Source organism: Myotis myotis, unplaced genomic scaffold (genome assembly GCF_014108235.1).
Source record: "Myotis myotis isolate mMyoMyo1 unplaced genomic scaffold, mMyoMyo1.p scaffold_m19_p_15, whole genome shotgun sequence".
Taxonomy (NCBI): domain Eukaryota; kingdom Metazoa; phylum Chordata; class Mammalia; order Chiroptera; family Vespertilionidae; genus Myotis; species Myotis myotis.
In genome coordinates, this window is record NW_023416319.1 from 45,137,601 (window position 1) to 45,151,231 (window position 13,631).

The window sequence follows — 13,631 nt, forward strand, 5'->3', positions numbered from 1 at the left end:
CGTGCCACCCGGGGAAAGGCCCGCAGCCGTGAGGCTGACGCTGGGAGGAGGATGGAGAATCTCAAAGTCCCCAACCCCCGAGCAAATGGCGGCGGCGCGGCGCGACTGACTGGCCGAGGCCCGAGGCGGCGAGCCTCCCGAGGCTGCGGGAGGAGTTTGGCGCCGAGGAAGGCCGAAGGCTGGGAGAACCCAGAACGGCCTGACCCTAGGGGGGGCGGGGGGGGGGGGTTCGGTGCGCGCGCTCAGCGTCGCGGCTCCCTGGTCCCGGGATCCCAGGAAAGGCGGACCTGGAGGGCGAGCGCCCACACAGCCAGGAGATAAGTCACCCCAGGCTTGGAGTGAAAGCGTGTTTGTGAGCAGGAAAGGGGGGTGGGGAGCGCATGTCCCGAACCGCCCCCCCCCCCGCAAAAAAAAAATTAGGGCTCTTCTCTGCGTGGATCCACTGGCAGCTCAGTCCCGCCGCTCACACTGGGGAGGAGGGAGCGGCGCGCACCGCGGGGACCCGAGCCGGGACAGAGGGTCCCACCGCGGCTTTGCGGAGCGCAGCTCGCAGCCCAGAATGGCTCTCGGCGCCCACCGGGCCGCCCCCGCGAGGCCGGGAATGGTTGCCGGGACCCTCCAGGGGTCGAGTTGGAAGGGGCTTCCGGGTCCCCTGCCCCGGCGCACTCTCCTGCGGCACAGACTGGGACAGAGCGCCGGCTGCGGAGGGATCAGCACGCGGAAAAACAGCCGCGGCGCCGGCCAGCCGCGCGTCCGGACTCCGGAGAGGAAGGAGCCGGGGAGGGTGGTGCTGGGTGGAAGCGGGTGTCTGAGTCGGTCGGCTGGCGGCCACTCTGGCCCCGGGCAGCCAGAAGAGGAAAAGGACAGCAAACTCACTTTCCCCTGAGAGAGGGCAGGGTTTGGGCGCGCTCTCCCGAGCCCTGGGAAACAGGTTCCCGAGCGTCCTCGGTCCCCCAGCCTGTCCCGCTGCGGCCCGGGACCGGGACCGGGACCGGGACCGGGACCGGGACCGGGACCGGGGATGCTTGGGAGGCAAAGGGAGGAGCGGCGGGCCGCTCGCGGCACCTCCCCGGGGCCGAGGCCGGCGGGCGAGTCGTGGCCTGCGCTGCTCTCTGTTCAAATCGAAACCCAAACTCCTAAAAAGCTCAAGAGGAAATTGTTAAAAATCATTTTCTTTCACTTTTAATAAACAGGCTGCTGGGAGGAAAAGAGAGAAACGAAATGAGCGACAGCTAAGGACAAGATATTTTCCAATTGTGAAATCCCCGCTTGAAAAATATTTCTCCTAAGACCAACCCCACTGCTGGGCAGCCCTTCCGAAGCCGTGGCCTCTTCCGGAAAATCACAGCAGAACAATCGAAATGCGGCCGCGGTCCTGGGCCGGAGTGGGCACGAGGCCCAGGGCGCCCACTGCGGCCGCCTTGCTCTTCTTTCTCTTTAACCAAAAAATAAAAGATAGTAATAAGAAGTAAAACCTTTTAATACATCAAATATACGGAATTTTAATCTTTAAAGCGATACATTGTCTATTATTTTAGTACATGACGTAAACCTTACTTGCCCCCTTTTCAGCGGGTGTACTTAAAAATTAAAAATAGTTAAGTGTTCCTTTTAAAGAACAAAATAAGGCAAATGAGGTTTTGGAATAGAATTGTTTTTCCCTTTTTTTTTTTGTTTTCTTCCAGAATACATACAAAAAAATACCCATTCTCTTCCAATGGTATACACCTTAAAAATAATTGCAATTTGAAATCAGAGCTGACAAATTGTGACTTGTTTTGTTTTTGTTTTTCATTTTTGTAACAAACATGCATGTAAATTGTGTTTCAATCAGACATTAAATAAGAACGTACAATACAATCATAGCAATTTTAAAGTAACATTAAAGAGAAGACCTCTAGTTCTGTGGTGGTTTTGTATTTATTTATAATCTACAAGGGACGGGAGGGTTCGTTTTTTCCTTTTTTAAATCCCCCCTCTTCCTTTTTAATTTCCCTCCCTCTTCCTTTTTATCTACGGAGCTCAAACTAAATAATGCACTTTAGAACCATGGGTCCGCTTGGAGCTAACATAAATAAATACCAGTGTCCACCGATGCAGTCCTCAGATGAACACTTTCTCGATTATTTTTTTTCCTTCTTTTTCTATAAAAAGTCAAATGATATTTTTTTTTCAACTTTTATAAAGTTTGGGTGGGCAGGGGAGGCGGGGGGAAGGGGAGTTTCCCGCCGGGTCTCGGCCGCTGTTTCGGGTAGAGAGATACGGTATATATATATTTTTTCCTTTGCTGGCCCGGGTCGTCCCCACTCACGGGTGACAGTAGCTTCTCCCCCGTTCCCGCCCCTCCCTGGGCCCCTCCCCTCCCCCCAGCTCCTTTCTTTCCCCGGCTGGCCCTCGCGACGCCCCTCACTGATAGCCCAGCGCCGAGGCCGTGGTCAGTCTCTGTCCGTAGAGGGCATAGGGGGAGTAGTAGGGTCCGGTGGCCGCGGGCACCGGCACGGGAGCACCGGGGGTGGGGAGCGGGCTCTTGGAGTAGGGGTGGTAGCGGCTGCTGAGTCCCAGCGCGTGGTGGGGGCTGCGCAGCGCCAGGGTCCCCGGGCTTCCCGGAGCGCCCGACGTGGGGATGTGCATGTGGCAAGCCATGGCGGCCGCGGCGGCGCTGGCCAGAGAGGACGAGCTGGGGTAGCCCGACAGCAGTTTGTCTGTCCCGGGGAAGGCCGTATGGGTCCGCAAGTGGCTCAGCAGCTCTTCGGACGTGGCGAAGCGCTTGTCGCACGGCCCGTTCGCCGACACCCAGTTGCAGATGTGGGGGAGCGGATCGTTAGGGAGCATGAAGCCGTAAGGGTAGAGGGGGTGGCCGGCCAGGGAGGGCGGTGTGGCCCCGGCAGCGGCCGCGGCCGTTAGCGACGAGTGCACGCCGTGCAGCGGGTGCGTGGGGTACACCAGCGGGTATCCGGACTTGAGCGCCGCCGCTGCCGCCGCCGGGTCGTGGGCGCACGAAGCGCTGGCCGCCGCGGCCCCCGCCAGGTGGCTGGCGCAGTGGTAGCTGAGGCAGTATGGGTCCCGGCACAAGCTGGCTGTCATCACGGAAGGCGGCGACGCCCCGGCCAAGGGGCTCGAGCCAGCCGGCTTACTGCAGCCCAGAGAGCCCGCCGCGGCCGCCGCCAGCTGCGCCCCCACCAGGCTGCCCGGCTTGGTGGGGTCGAGGGCCACGCCGTGCGGCAGGAACTGGGGCGGGTAGCCGGCGTAGGCCCCCGCCAGGCTGCCTGGGTAGGTCATGCCCGCGGGAGGCAGCGGGAACACTGTCTGGCCCGGCTTGTAGGGCGATACTGGAGCCACCAGCCCAGAGCCCAGCACCGAGGAGGAGGTGGGCGCGCTGGGGCCCGTGCCGGAGCTGGAGCCCGATGAACCGCCGCAGTCCGAGCCTAGAGCCTTGCCCCCGGGGCCCCCATCTGGGTGCTGGTTCACGTCCACGTTAATCCCGCCGCCGCAGCTAATCCGGCCGTGCGCCAGCCCGGTGGGCGCCCCTTCGGCCGAGGCACCCCCAGAGCCTTTGCTGCCTCCACCGCCGCCACCTGCGTCGGGGTCCTTCTTGTCGTCCTTGCCCTCCGGGCCGCCCCCGGCCGAAGGCAACATGCCTCCTGGTGAGCAGGCCGAGGCGCTGGAGCTGGGGCTGCCTGTCCTGGGCGTGAATGGCTGGCAGGTGGCGCTCGGTACTCGGAATCCGGACTTCTCCGCCGAAACCCCCCCACCGCCGCCACCCCCGCCGCCGCCGCCTCCGCCGCCGCTGCCTCCCGGCTCCTTCTTATCCGAGCCGGGTTTGGAGTACGGCTTGAAACTCGATTTGTCCTCCACGCCGATGTCACTCAGCTTGAGGGGCCCCGACTTTCCGTCCTTGTCACTCCCGGCGCCGCCGGCACCGCCCGCGCCGCCCCCATTGGAGGCGACCGAGGAGAGTTTGGAGGAGGGCGAGGGGTCGGGCTTCCCGATCTGCGAGCAGGTCTGCGCCAACAGTGCCAGCGGGCTCTTCTTAGCATCCAGCTGCGGGGTCATTCGTGGGTGGTGGTGGGGGCACAAAAAGAAACAAGGGGAGATCCTTTAGAACCCTGGCTTCTAGGATTCCAACGCCCCCACCCCCACCCCGCCGCCGCCGCGAAGATCCTCCCAGCCCGGAGGCGCAATTCTAGGCGGCACCCCTACACACACACACACACACACACACACACACACACACACACTCGTCCTTGAGAAAGGTAGCAGACTCCCCTCTCCCCCAAACTGGATCTTACATGTCCTTGCTAAGCGCTAAACTGGATTTTTAAAAAACTCACAAAATGTTTTGGTTTCTGACTCTAGACCCAGAACTGTACACCCCCCGCCCCCGCCACCCCATCCCTAATTCTTCAGAGTTAAGGGCTCAGGAGGTTTGCGCCTGAGAAGCTGTGTACCAGCTTCTGGGGAACCCGAGGACTGCGACTTTGGAACCGTCTTTCGGGCTCCCGTCCGTCTTCTGGGCAGAAAGTGGGCCTGGGTCGGGCTAGGCGCTTTTATACCAAAGGGAAGAACAAGTTTTGGTTGCCTTGCCCCCTAACATTCACACCCCAGCGTACCTCCTCCCACCTTTCCGCCCTAGTTTTAAGGTGCGGGAGCACTATCCTCTCTTCCCACCCGGAGCTGAATCACTTCGACCCCCACCCCCACCCCCAGATCCCAAGAGAAATTCCGTGAAGCGAAAGCCAGGGTGGCACCATCCCAGCACGATCCAGGGAGAGGGTCCTTACCTCGATGGGGCTGACGGGAGTAGAAGGCAGGGGCTGCAGGTACTCGGGGTGCAAAATGTGGCCAGTCCGTGCGGTCAGCATCTTCAGCACCTTGATGGGCAGTCGGTTAGCCTGGCGGAGAGGGTCAGAAGGGGGCACGGCGTGCACAAAAGGCTTGGTGCTGCCGGCCGGGGACGAGCCTGGGCCGGGGCCGCAGCTATTTCCAGAGAGCGCGCTGGTCCAGGCAGGGTCCGCACCGCCGCCGCCGCCGCCGCCGCTTTGCTTACTGCTTCTTAGGGCAGAAAGCGAGGGCGCTGTGCTCATGACCCACCCGCGCGCATGGGAGCAGCGGGGGGAGGGCTCCCGGAGGCGCGGGGCGGGCTCGGGGCTGCGCGCTCGCCCGGGGAGCAGGAGCAGCAGAAGGAGGAGGAGCTGGAGCCGCGGCCACCAGCGCCCAGCGCGCCTTCTCCGTTGCTGGAGCCAGAAGCGAATAATCCTGGGTGGCTCGCAGCGGGGCCGTGGCCGACCGGGCAGAGCCGGCCCGACTGCAGGGCTGCTGAGTGGCTCGCCGTATCCGCCTCGGGCTGTGCCCCTGCGCTGCGCGCTCGCGGCCCGGCGTTGGCGCTGCTCTCTGCGGTGTGAGCCGCTGCCTGTCCAGCCGGGGCTCTGGCGAGGAAACTCACTTCAAAAGCAGCTGCACCGAGGGGGAGATTAAAGCCTTTGCCGCCTTCCAATCAAATGGGAGCCCGAGGTGATTGGAGGGTCAAGGGGATGTGACGCGTCCCGCGCCGCCGCCGCCGCCGCCGCCGCCGTCGCCGCCGCGGCCCGGACTCTCAGCGCTGGTTTTAACGGGCAGCTCCCAGCTCGCCGCCCCCAGCCCCCCACCTCCGCGGCTAGTCCCCTCCCTCGATTTCGATCCGAAGGGTAGCTGGACTTTTATTCTACGTTTGCTATCTGCCGCCTCCCTCTTTTTTCCCCTCCTGTCGTCCTTCCTTTTCCCAGCTCGAAAATAAACTGAAACCTTTTGCAGGAGGGTGCGTGTGAGGAACAGATGGAGGTGGCGTTCAAACGGAGCACCGGCGGACTCTGGACCACAGCCGGACTGTCAACACCAGGGGTGCACAGGGGCCTCGAACACCCAATATTCTCTCCTCCTCAGTAATTGAAATCTCTCGCGGGGCGGCCGCCAGGGTAAGGAAAGGTGGGGGGTCGGGTGGCTGGAGGAAGTCCGCCCGCCCGATTGGATTTCCCGGGATTTGGCGGCGGAGAAACCAGAAGCTAGGTGGGCAGCGGTGGCGGTTTTGCTCGGAGTTATGCGCTGGGCTCCCCGCCCTTCCCGGCCACGTGACGCCCGGGGACTCGCAGATTGGGGCAGGATCGAGGGTCACATGTTTCCTCTGTTTCACACTCAGCCCCCACTGCTTACTCTCCCCTGCCATCCTCTCCTCTCCTACCCGCTCCCCCCACCCCCCGCCAAGTTCTTCGGGCATCTCCACCCCTCCATCAATTGTCAATGTTCCTCGACCGCAATCAATCAGTTATTTGTCAGCTCTTGTCAATCCGCCCGTGATTTATGTCAGCTTTTGTTGCTGATTACAAGGCGGGTGCGACTTGAAGGGAAAAAGAGAGGGAGAGAAAGAGAGAGGAAGGAAGAGATCCAGGGGAAACCGGAGGAGGAGGAGAGGGGAGCCGCCTCACGGGATGGGAAGGAATGGGGGCTCTGAGGGAAAAGAATGGAAGAGGGGAGGGAGGCGCTCAGTGTCAAGAAAATGAATAGTGAGAGTAAAGTGCGCAGGTGCGGCCAGGGTGCTGAGAGGGGTGCGCAGGCCTGGGGTGCGCGCCTCGCCCCTCTCGGTGTCGGAGTCAGAGATGCACCCTTCCACATTGGGGGCTTAGGTCTGTTGGGGCCTCGGAGTTCGGAATGGCTTCGGGTACCCGAGACGGGCGGCGGTGATGTCTAACATCGGAGATTTTTTTTCTGCCCTGGAATATTCCCTCGGGGGCACGTAGTGTGCGGACGCCAGGCTGCTAGCCTGCTGCGGACCCCACCCTCCGAAGTGCCCTGACCCCAAACGCGGCGACTTCTTCCTAAACCACGTCACCAATGTAACCTTGAGTCCTGGGGGTCAATGGTGGGGTATCCCTCTCAATTCCCTGAACCCCGGGGGTGATGGTTAGGGCCGAGAGGCTGCGAAGAAGAGGCCTGACCACGGGTGTATCCAGGAGAGACGTCTCAGACTCACTCTGGCCGCTTCCCCAATCCTTGCGCACGGTGCTCCATCCTCGCGGGCTTGGTAGCCGGGGTTACTCCGGTCTGCTCGCTCGAATTTATGGAACGCGTAGCCGGGACTGACCTGCGTTGGGAGAGCAGAGCGAAGGAGGGCGGGGGAGGCTGCCTGTGGGAACTCGGGCTCTTCCAGGGAAGCGGAGCGGGACTGCCGCGTTCCCCTCGATTTGCACCGTCACTCGGCTGTTTGGAAGGAAGAGGGGAGGCGCTGTGCGTGTTTCCGTGTACCTGATTCTGCGTACACAAGTGTGCATGCATGACTGTGCCGCTGTGTGAGTTGTCAGGGCTTTGATAGCGTCTGGATCGAGTTCGGGGGTCACCTTCAGAAAGTCGCAGAAATTGGAAGGTGGGGGGTGGGGGCGAGAGGAGAACACACACCCCCTTACTCGGAAGGACTTGGAAGACTTTGAATCTCCCCTCCCCCACTTTTCCGCCCCGACTCTTCTTTTGTTGTCAATCCTTTTGATGAATGGCGGGGCTGGGAGCCTTGAGCCAGTTGGTACCCGCGCGGGGGGCGGAGGCCGGGCGGGACACGGGTTTCACCCGCGCTCTCCAGGCGCAGAGCCGCGCAAACGCGGGGGCCGGATTTCGGACCTGCCCTCAGCGGTGCTCGCCCTCTCCGCTTTAACCATCCCATTCCCCTCTCCCCCATTTTTGTCTCTGTCTCCCACTCCTCCGAACAGGTACCGAGAACTTTCCGGGGTGAGTTTTAGAATTTTCTTGTAGGCATTCACTTTCTGTTTTAATCTTATCCCTTGATTCTTCAGGTTGGTAAACTTCATGAGATGGCAACTTGACTAAAGATAATTAGAAGAGGCCAGTGAGGCGGTGTGTATTTGGGGCTGCTGTCTGTTGGTGTGTGTATGTGTGCGCGTGTGTAGGTGTAAGAACACACCTGGGTTCAAGGGGGTTTGGAGTGTCTGTGCGACAGCCGAGGAGGACGAGTTTGGGAGGTGGTGGCGAGGCCACAAGCAAGGCTGTGAAGGTTGTCTTGATCATCTTCGGGTAGCAAGTCCCAGTGAGTCCTAAACTGTCTCTGAAGAGCAGCGCCTTTGTGAAGTCGCTTGTATCCTGCGGCTATGTTAGTGTCTGTGTCATTGAGTGCGCGGCTGTCCAGGTGTCGGCCTGGATCAGCTGTGGAGCTCCCAGCTCGGCGAGCTCAGCTAGGAGCCGGGTGTCGCCAGGCCTCCCCTCGAGGCCCAGACACTGAATGCTAGGGGAGGTGGCCATAGCTGGAGGTGAACACGGGAGTGTCCCCCACCCCAGACTCAGTTCCTTCCCTCTTCTGGAATTGGGTGCGGCAGCCCCAGCACCCAAAGCGTGGGGAAACCAGAGAGTGGCCCCTGTGTCCCTGGAACGGGCGTGCCGCGGCACGGCACGGGCCCGAAGGGCGCTGCGCGCATAAGTGTTGTGGTCCGCGCGCACTCGCCCTTTTTCAAACCCAAGTGCCTGGGTTCCCCAAACCCAGGCCTTCGCTCCCGGGCTTTCGGGAGGATCCAGCATCTGAGCAGGCGCGTCTCGCCAGGGAAGCCAAATCCTCGAAGGCCTTGCGGACCGGTGGGGGTTTATTAATTACCGGCGCTAGGCCTCCTGCCTCCCACCCCCAGCGGCGGTTGGCGTGGATCTCCTGTGGATTTTATTTGCACACAATGGAAATGATTTGTCTTCTCTAAAAAAGGAGTGGGCATGGCAGAGAGCTGAGGAGGGGGTGGGAGGAGAAAGAAGGGGAGAGAGTTGAGGCAAAAAGTTTGAAAATGCCTTGAACTATTCACTGTCGAGATGGCTAATCAGTATTGAGGCCGGAGGGCAGGCGGGCCGCCTTTCACCGCCGCTTCCCTTTCATCTCGGGCTCGGCGGAGGCGCTCAATTAAAAGCCTATCAGTTTGTAAGTAAATCAACGCCTATCAGAGTTGTCACATCAAACAAAACGATTATTATTGCAGCCCGCCTCCCCTATTAATCTCCCTCGAAGATAATCCGCCTGACAGGTCAGACCCGGCGAGCTGGAAAGCCTGGCCCAGAGCGCCCAAATAGTCCCGGACTGGCGCGCGCCCCTGGGGGCCTCCCCACCCAGTACGGCCCCGCCTTGTGGTCCCCAAGGAGGGGGGAGAGCAGAGAGCGCGCGGAGGCCGCCCGACTCAGGGCTGGCCCTCCGGACTGGGAGCAGGGCCTAGATTCCGGGGCTGGTAGGGGAAGGTTCCGGGTGGCCTTCCCTCTTCTTGAGACCTTGAAGGTACCCACCTTGCCTAAGCCAAAGCCTGGCCGGTTCCCGGAGTCTCGCCACGGCCTGCACTCTTCTCGGTTCCTCTCCCCTGGCTCTCTTTCTCTCTCCCCCGCCCCCCCCCCCCCCCCGTTCTCTTTTTTTTGTTTCCTCTCCGGCTTCTCTCTCGTCTTCCTAATCTTTTTCTTCTCTTCCCCCGCCCCTTCCTTTCCCCCGGCCAAGGAATATTTCCTATTCTTGCCCTCCTCTAGGTGTGCGTACCACTTCAGCGCGGTCCCACTCTCTGAAGAAGGGCATTCTCAGGGCCCGGGTTATTCCTCTGCGCCAGGGCTGCCTCAAGAGTGTGTGCCATTTCCAGGACCCCATGACAAACTCCTTCCTAATTTTTTCCTCAAACAGGGGCTCTCAAAAAGTCTATGTCTGTTTAAGGTTTGGTTGCATTTTGGATGGGTGAGAAAATAAAGAGAGACTAGGGTATGAGATGGATGGACAGTTGCAAACACCCCATTGTGGAATTAGTATTTGGTCTTGGAATTTCACTGCTGCAATGTCTCTGGTCTCTGACCTCGCTGACGGCATTGCTTGGGCGTTGCAAATACTCGGAGACCCACCAGCCATCCGTCCTCAGCACCGATCCTGTGAAGGGGTGCCTAACATTTCAGAAGTAAATACACCCAGACGACTGCTTCTGTGGCCTCAAACTGGCCCTCCACGGGCCAGGTGGTCTTGATAACCTTCTGGGAGTGAGATCACGGCCTTCTTTCAGGTGTTCTCTGGCTTTGCCCTCTGGGTCGCCTGGGAACCAAGTGCCACCCGCCCTTTTCCACAGGCTTGCTCCAAATCCATAGGCCCAAAAGGCTACTGCCCTAGCTCCATGGAACCAGAATTCAGAGGTGGATCAAGTATTTGAGGGGGAAGGGTTCCCCATAGGCCCCCAGGCCCTGCTATCCTGAGCCCCAGGAAGGCTCCCTCACAGCTCATGAATCTGGGAACCCCACTTCGCTGCCCCCCCCCCCCAGTCAAGGCAGTGTTAGGGGTCTGGGCCCAGCTTCTCCCAGCAGTCATATGGGAGTGGAGTCTGAGCCCCTCTCAGGGGGCTGGGCGCCAGAGATGCCAACCGTGACTTCCCCACCCTGGGTTTCCGAAAGCCTCTCAATTTGTGTGTATTTTCCACAGCCGACTTGGTAGGAATATTTATTTCTATACACACAAATATTGTAGCGGTGTAATGGCTCAATTACCTGTGCGCCTGTTTTTCTTAAATGTTTTTCACCTCTGCCATGCCACAGATATTTAAAGAGGCACACATACTGCACCCCTCGATGATGTGGAACTCACTCTGGCTATAGGAAATATTGGGCTGGGTGGTTATTTGGACATAAGTACTATCTCGAGCCCAGATTACACCCAGGCACAGGCTGTAAAAAGACCCTTGCCGTAGAATTCTTCCAACTTCACTATATGTGCACACACTGAGAATTTAATAATATTTTATATCCCTCTAAAGATCTAAATATTCAGATGTTATGTTACATGCCCTTGAGCCGGAAGCGATCTTCCGTTCACACTGGACGTGAAGCTGTTTGTATAATTTTCATCTCCCTGCACCACACATGAATCTTGATCGTATAAATTCAACCTTGTCATTTTTTAGAATCGACGGGATTTCTCTGGCTGCGGTTTGCACTGCCTCTATCCGAATAAATCCAGCTCGCTGCCAACGGGCAGGGAACGCCTCCTGGTTCTCCTGTATGCAGACGCATCGGCCTGGAACGCGACCCACGGTGGCCTCTCGTGCTCGTGAGGCGGCAGGTGGGGCCTTCCAGGGAGATTGGACGATCAGCACCCTTGGGCCGAGGGGCCCCTTGCTGCCCCGCTGTGCCTAGCAGCCCCCACTTCTGGTGGATGCTTCAGGAACCCACCAGGCCGAGCCCGAGCCCGCCCGCGGCGAAAACTGAAAGGAAATTCGGCGGCAGATGAAGCCCGAACTTTCTTCCATGCAAGTTTGCAGCAGAGAATTGGCGGAGGCTTTGGGAGGTCAGCGCGACAGCGTGTGTGTGAGAAGGTGGGGCTGTAGGCGAGGAGGGCCAGGGGCAGCCTGCAGAGCGCGGGCCCAGGCGAAACGCTAGGGAAGGTGCCTCTCCTCCTTGATGTCTCGCCAGCTCCTTGGCCGGTCTGTAAAAACAGTTCCCAGGGTGCCGCGGACGTCTAGGATGTGTTCGCGGGGACTGCACCGGGGAGGCGCTGGCTTTGTGAAAGTTGCAGAAAGAGCTTTCGGAGAAGCGTCCGCCCAGCCGGGCGCAGGAAAGCTTGGGACCAGTTAGCCTTACCCGGGGCGAAACGGTCAGAAACCCTCTTGGGGAAGGGGGCGGGGAGAGTCCATCGGTGGGGAAAAAAGGAGAAATATGTAAAACTTTAGACAATAAAAAAATCTACAAAAAAATCCTCTTGGGGAGCCCCCTGTCCAGCCCGCTCCCCTCACCTCGAAACCGCGAGTAAATAACCTCCCGTTGCCTGCACTGCGAACTTCCCGGCGCCGGGCCGAGCCGCGGTCGGCGGGCGGGCGAGGCGGGGACGCACAGCCGGCCCTCCAGGCACCCCGCGGCCGGCGTAGCCCCGGCCCCAAGACAGGCTTGCGCGGGGGTGAAAGGACGACTGTGGTTCCCGCTCCCACGGGCTGCCCAGACCATCACCGCCCACCTCCTAACTCCCTGAAGCGAAACCTTCCCTCCAGGGGAGCGGCTGTCGGGGGTGGGGTGGGGTCGGGGGGCGGGGGGTGCTGGCTAGGGAGCAAAGTGCACGGAGGTGGGGGTGGGGGGTAGTGGCGGCCGCCCATCTCTCCGCAGGGCCTGTCGCCGGGCCGGCCGCGGCGGGTGAGTGATGAGGGCAGAGAAGGGCGCCCATAAATCGCGGGTGTCAGGGCGAAAAACTCTCTTTATTGTCTGCGTGATGGATGGGCCCAGGGACGAGACACCAAATACTTCGTATCGCCTTTAAATGGGAACACATTTTCCGCGGCCATAATTCATGTTTTTTAAATAGAAAGTTTGAAATGTTGCCTATATTTCACCGGCCCTGACATATTTATGAATCGCTCCCTGCATGCAAATATCATTATTTAAAGCGCCGGGGAGAGCTCGGGGGAGGGGAGGAGGCGCGGCCCCCGGGGTGTGGGAGTGGTGAACCGGAGAAATGCGGCTGGAGGGGGGCTGCTCCCTAAAGTGAGCACAATGAGGCGCGAAGGAAAGCCGCGTCCGGAAGCCGAACGCACCCGGGACTCTCCGCCCGCGCCGGACCCAGAGTAGCCGCTCCGGGAAGTTTGCGCGGCTTGGGGTCCGGCACGGGCCTTGGGCGGCTGCCGGGAGACCAAGGGACATTCTGCGTCCCTCTCCCAGGCCTTGATCCCAGCCGAAGCCACCTTTTCCAAGAAAGAAGTAAAAACTAAATAAATAAAAATAATTTAACAAACGCAAATAATAGCAATCCAACATGTTTCGTATTCATCGTCATTGCATCGATTTTTATTGATTTTCGTTCTGCAAACCTGAGATTGCGCGCACCCGGGCGGGGCGACTGTCAGACCCCAGTCACCACAGGGAGTGGGTGGGGGATCACCCTCCGGTGCCGCGGCCCCGACCCGCCCCCACCCAACCAGCTTACCGCCTCTCAGGCGCAACGGAGCCTGCGCAGGACGCGGGGTCTCCATAGACCCGACCCCCACGGTACTGGAGGCTTCGGTCTCTCCCCCTCCACCTCTCCCGTGCTCGGCGGCGCTCCTGGGGTCTGCGCCTCCCCTCCCCTAGCTCCACTGTCCATACAAGCGCTTTGGAAACGAGCCGGGCACGTGCCCCGGCTTCTCCCCCCGCCGGTCCCGCCGGGGAGGCACCCACACCTGCGCCCTCCTCACTAGCGATCTTTACCTGTGCAGTCCCCGTCCCCCACCCCCCACCCCCCACCCCCCGGCGCTGCGGCCCCGCGGATGACAGCGGAATGGAGGGAGGGAGGAAGGGGAAGTGGGCGGGACAGAAAGCACCGCCTGAGACAGTCAGAGACGCAGACCTGCGGCCTCCTCTCCGGATCAGGAGTTGGGGTCTTGGCGGAACTTGGTCTAGAAGCCGATTGCTCTGGGAAGAACTGGCCGATAGCTGGGCCAGGGTACCCCGCCTCGGAGGGCTGGGAGGGTCCGGCGGCACTTCCGCTGGCCCCCGGCGAGGCCCCGCCCTCCGCCGCGCCGGCCCGCCCTCAGCTCGCTAGGCTCCGCCCTCGGCTCACTAGGCTCCGCCCCCGGTTCACTAGGCTCCGCCCCCGGCGGGGCCGCGGGCTCTCGGGCCACTGCCGGAGGCCTGGCGCAGGACCGCGGTGT

The 13,631-nt window shown here is 60.5% G+C and overlaps 1 protein-coding gene and 1 long non-coding RNA gene across 3 annotated transcripts; one reads left to right on the forward strand and one right to left on the reverse strand.

The window, feature by feature from the left end:
- Positions 1-1,462: 1,462 nt before the first annotated feature.
- ZNF503 (zinc finger protein 503) lies at positions 1,463-5,115 on the reverse strand. Of its 2 annotated transcripts, none has more exons than XM_036337193.1 (2): positions 4,782-5,115; positions 1,463-4,041 (listed from the first exon to the last, which is right to left on the reverse strand). In XM_036337193.1, exons 1-2 carry the CDS (start codon positions 5,082-5,084, stop codon positions 2,407-2,409), a joined length of 1,938 nt encoding a protein of 645 aa, XP_036193086.1. In that variant the 5' UTR covers positions 5,085-5,115; the 3' UTR covers positions 1,463-2,406. The 2 variants fall into 2 exon arrangements, with proteins under 2 accessions (XP_036193086.1, XP_036193085.1); XM_036337192.1 differs by having other exon boundaries at positions 1,463-4,074.
- Positions 5,116-5,548: 433 nt separating this feature from the next.
- Positions 5,549-11,658, forward strand: LOC118670181. The gene is made up of 3 exons (XR_004972249.1): positions 5,549-5,684; positions 5,791-5,951; positions 10,923-11,658. It is a non-coding gene; the product is annotated as an uncharacterized LOC118670181 (long non-coding RNA).
- The last annotated feature ends 1,973 nt before the right edge of the window (positions 11,659-13,631 follow it).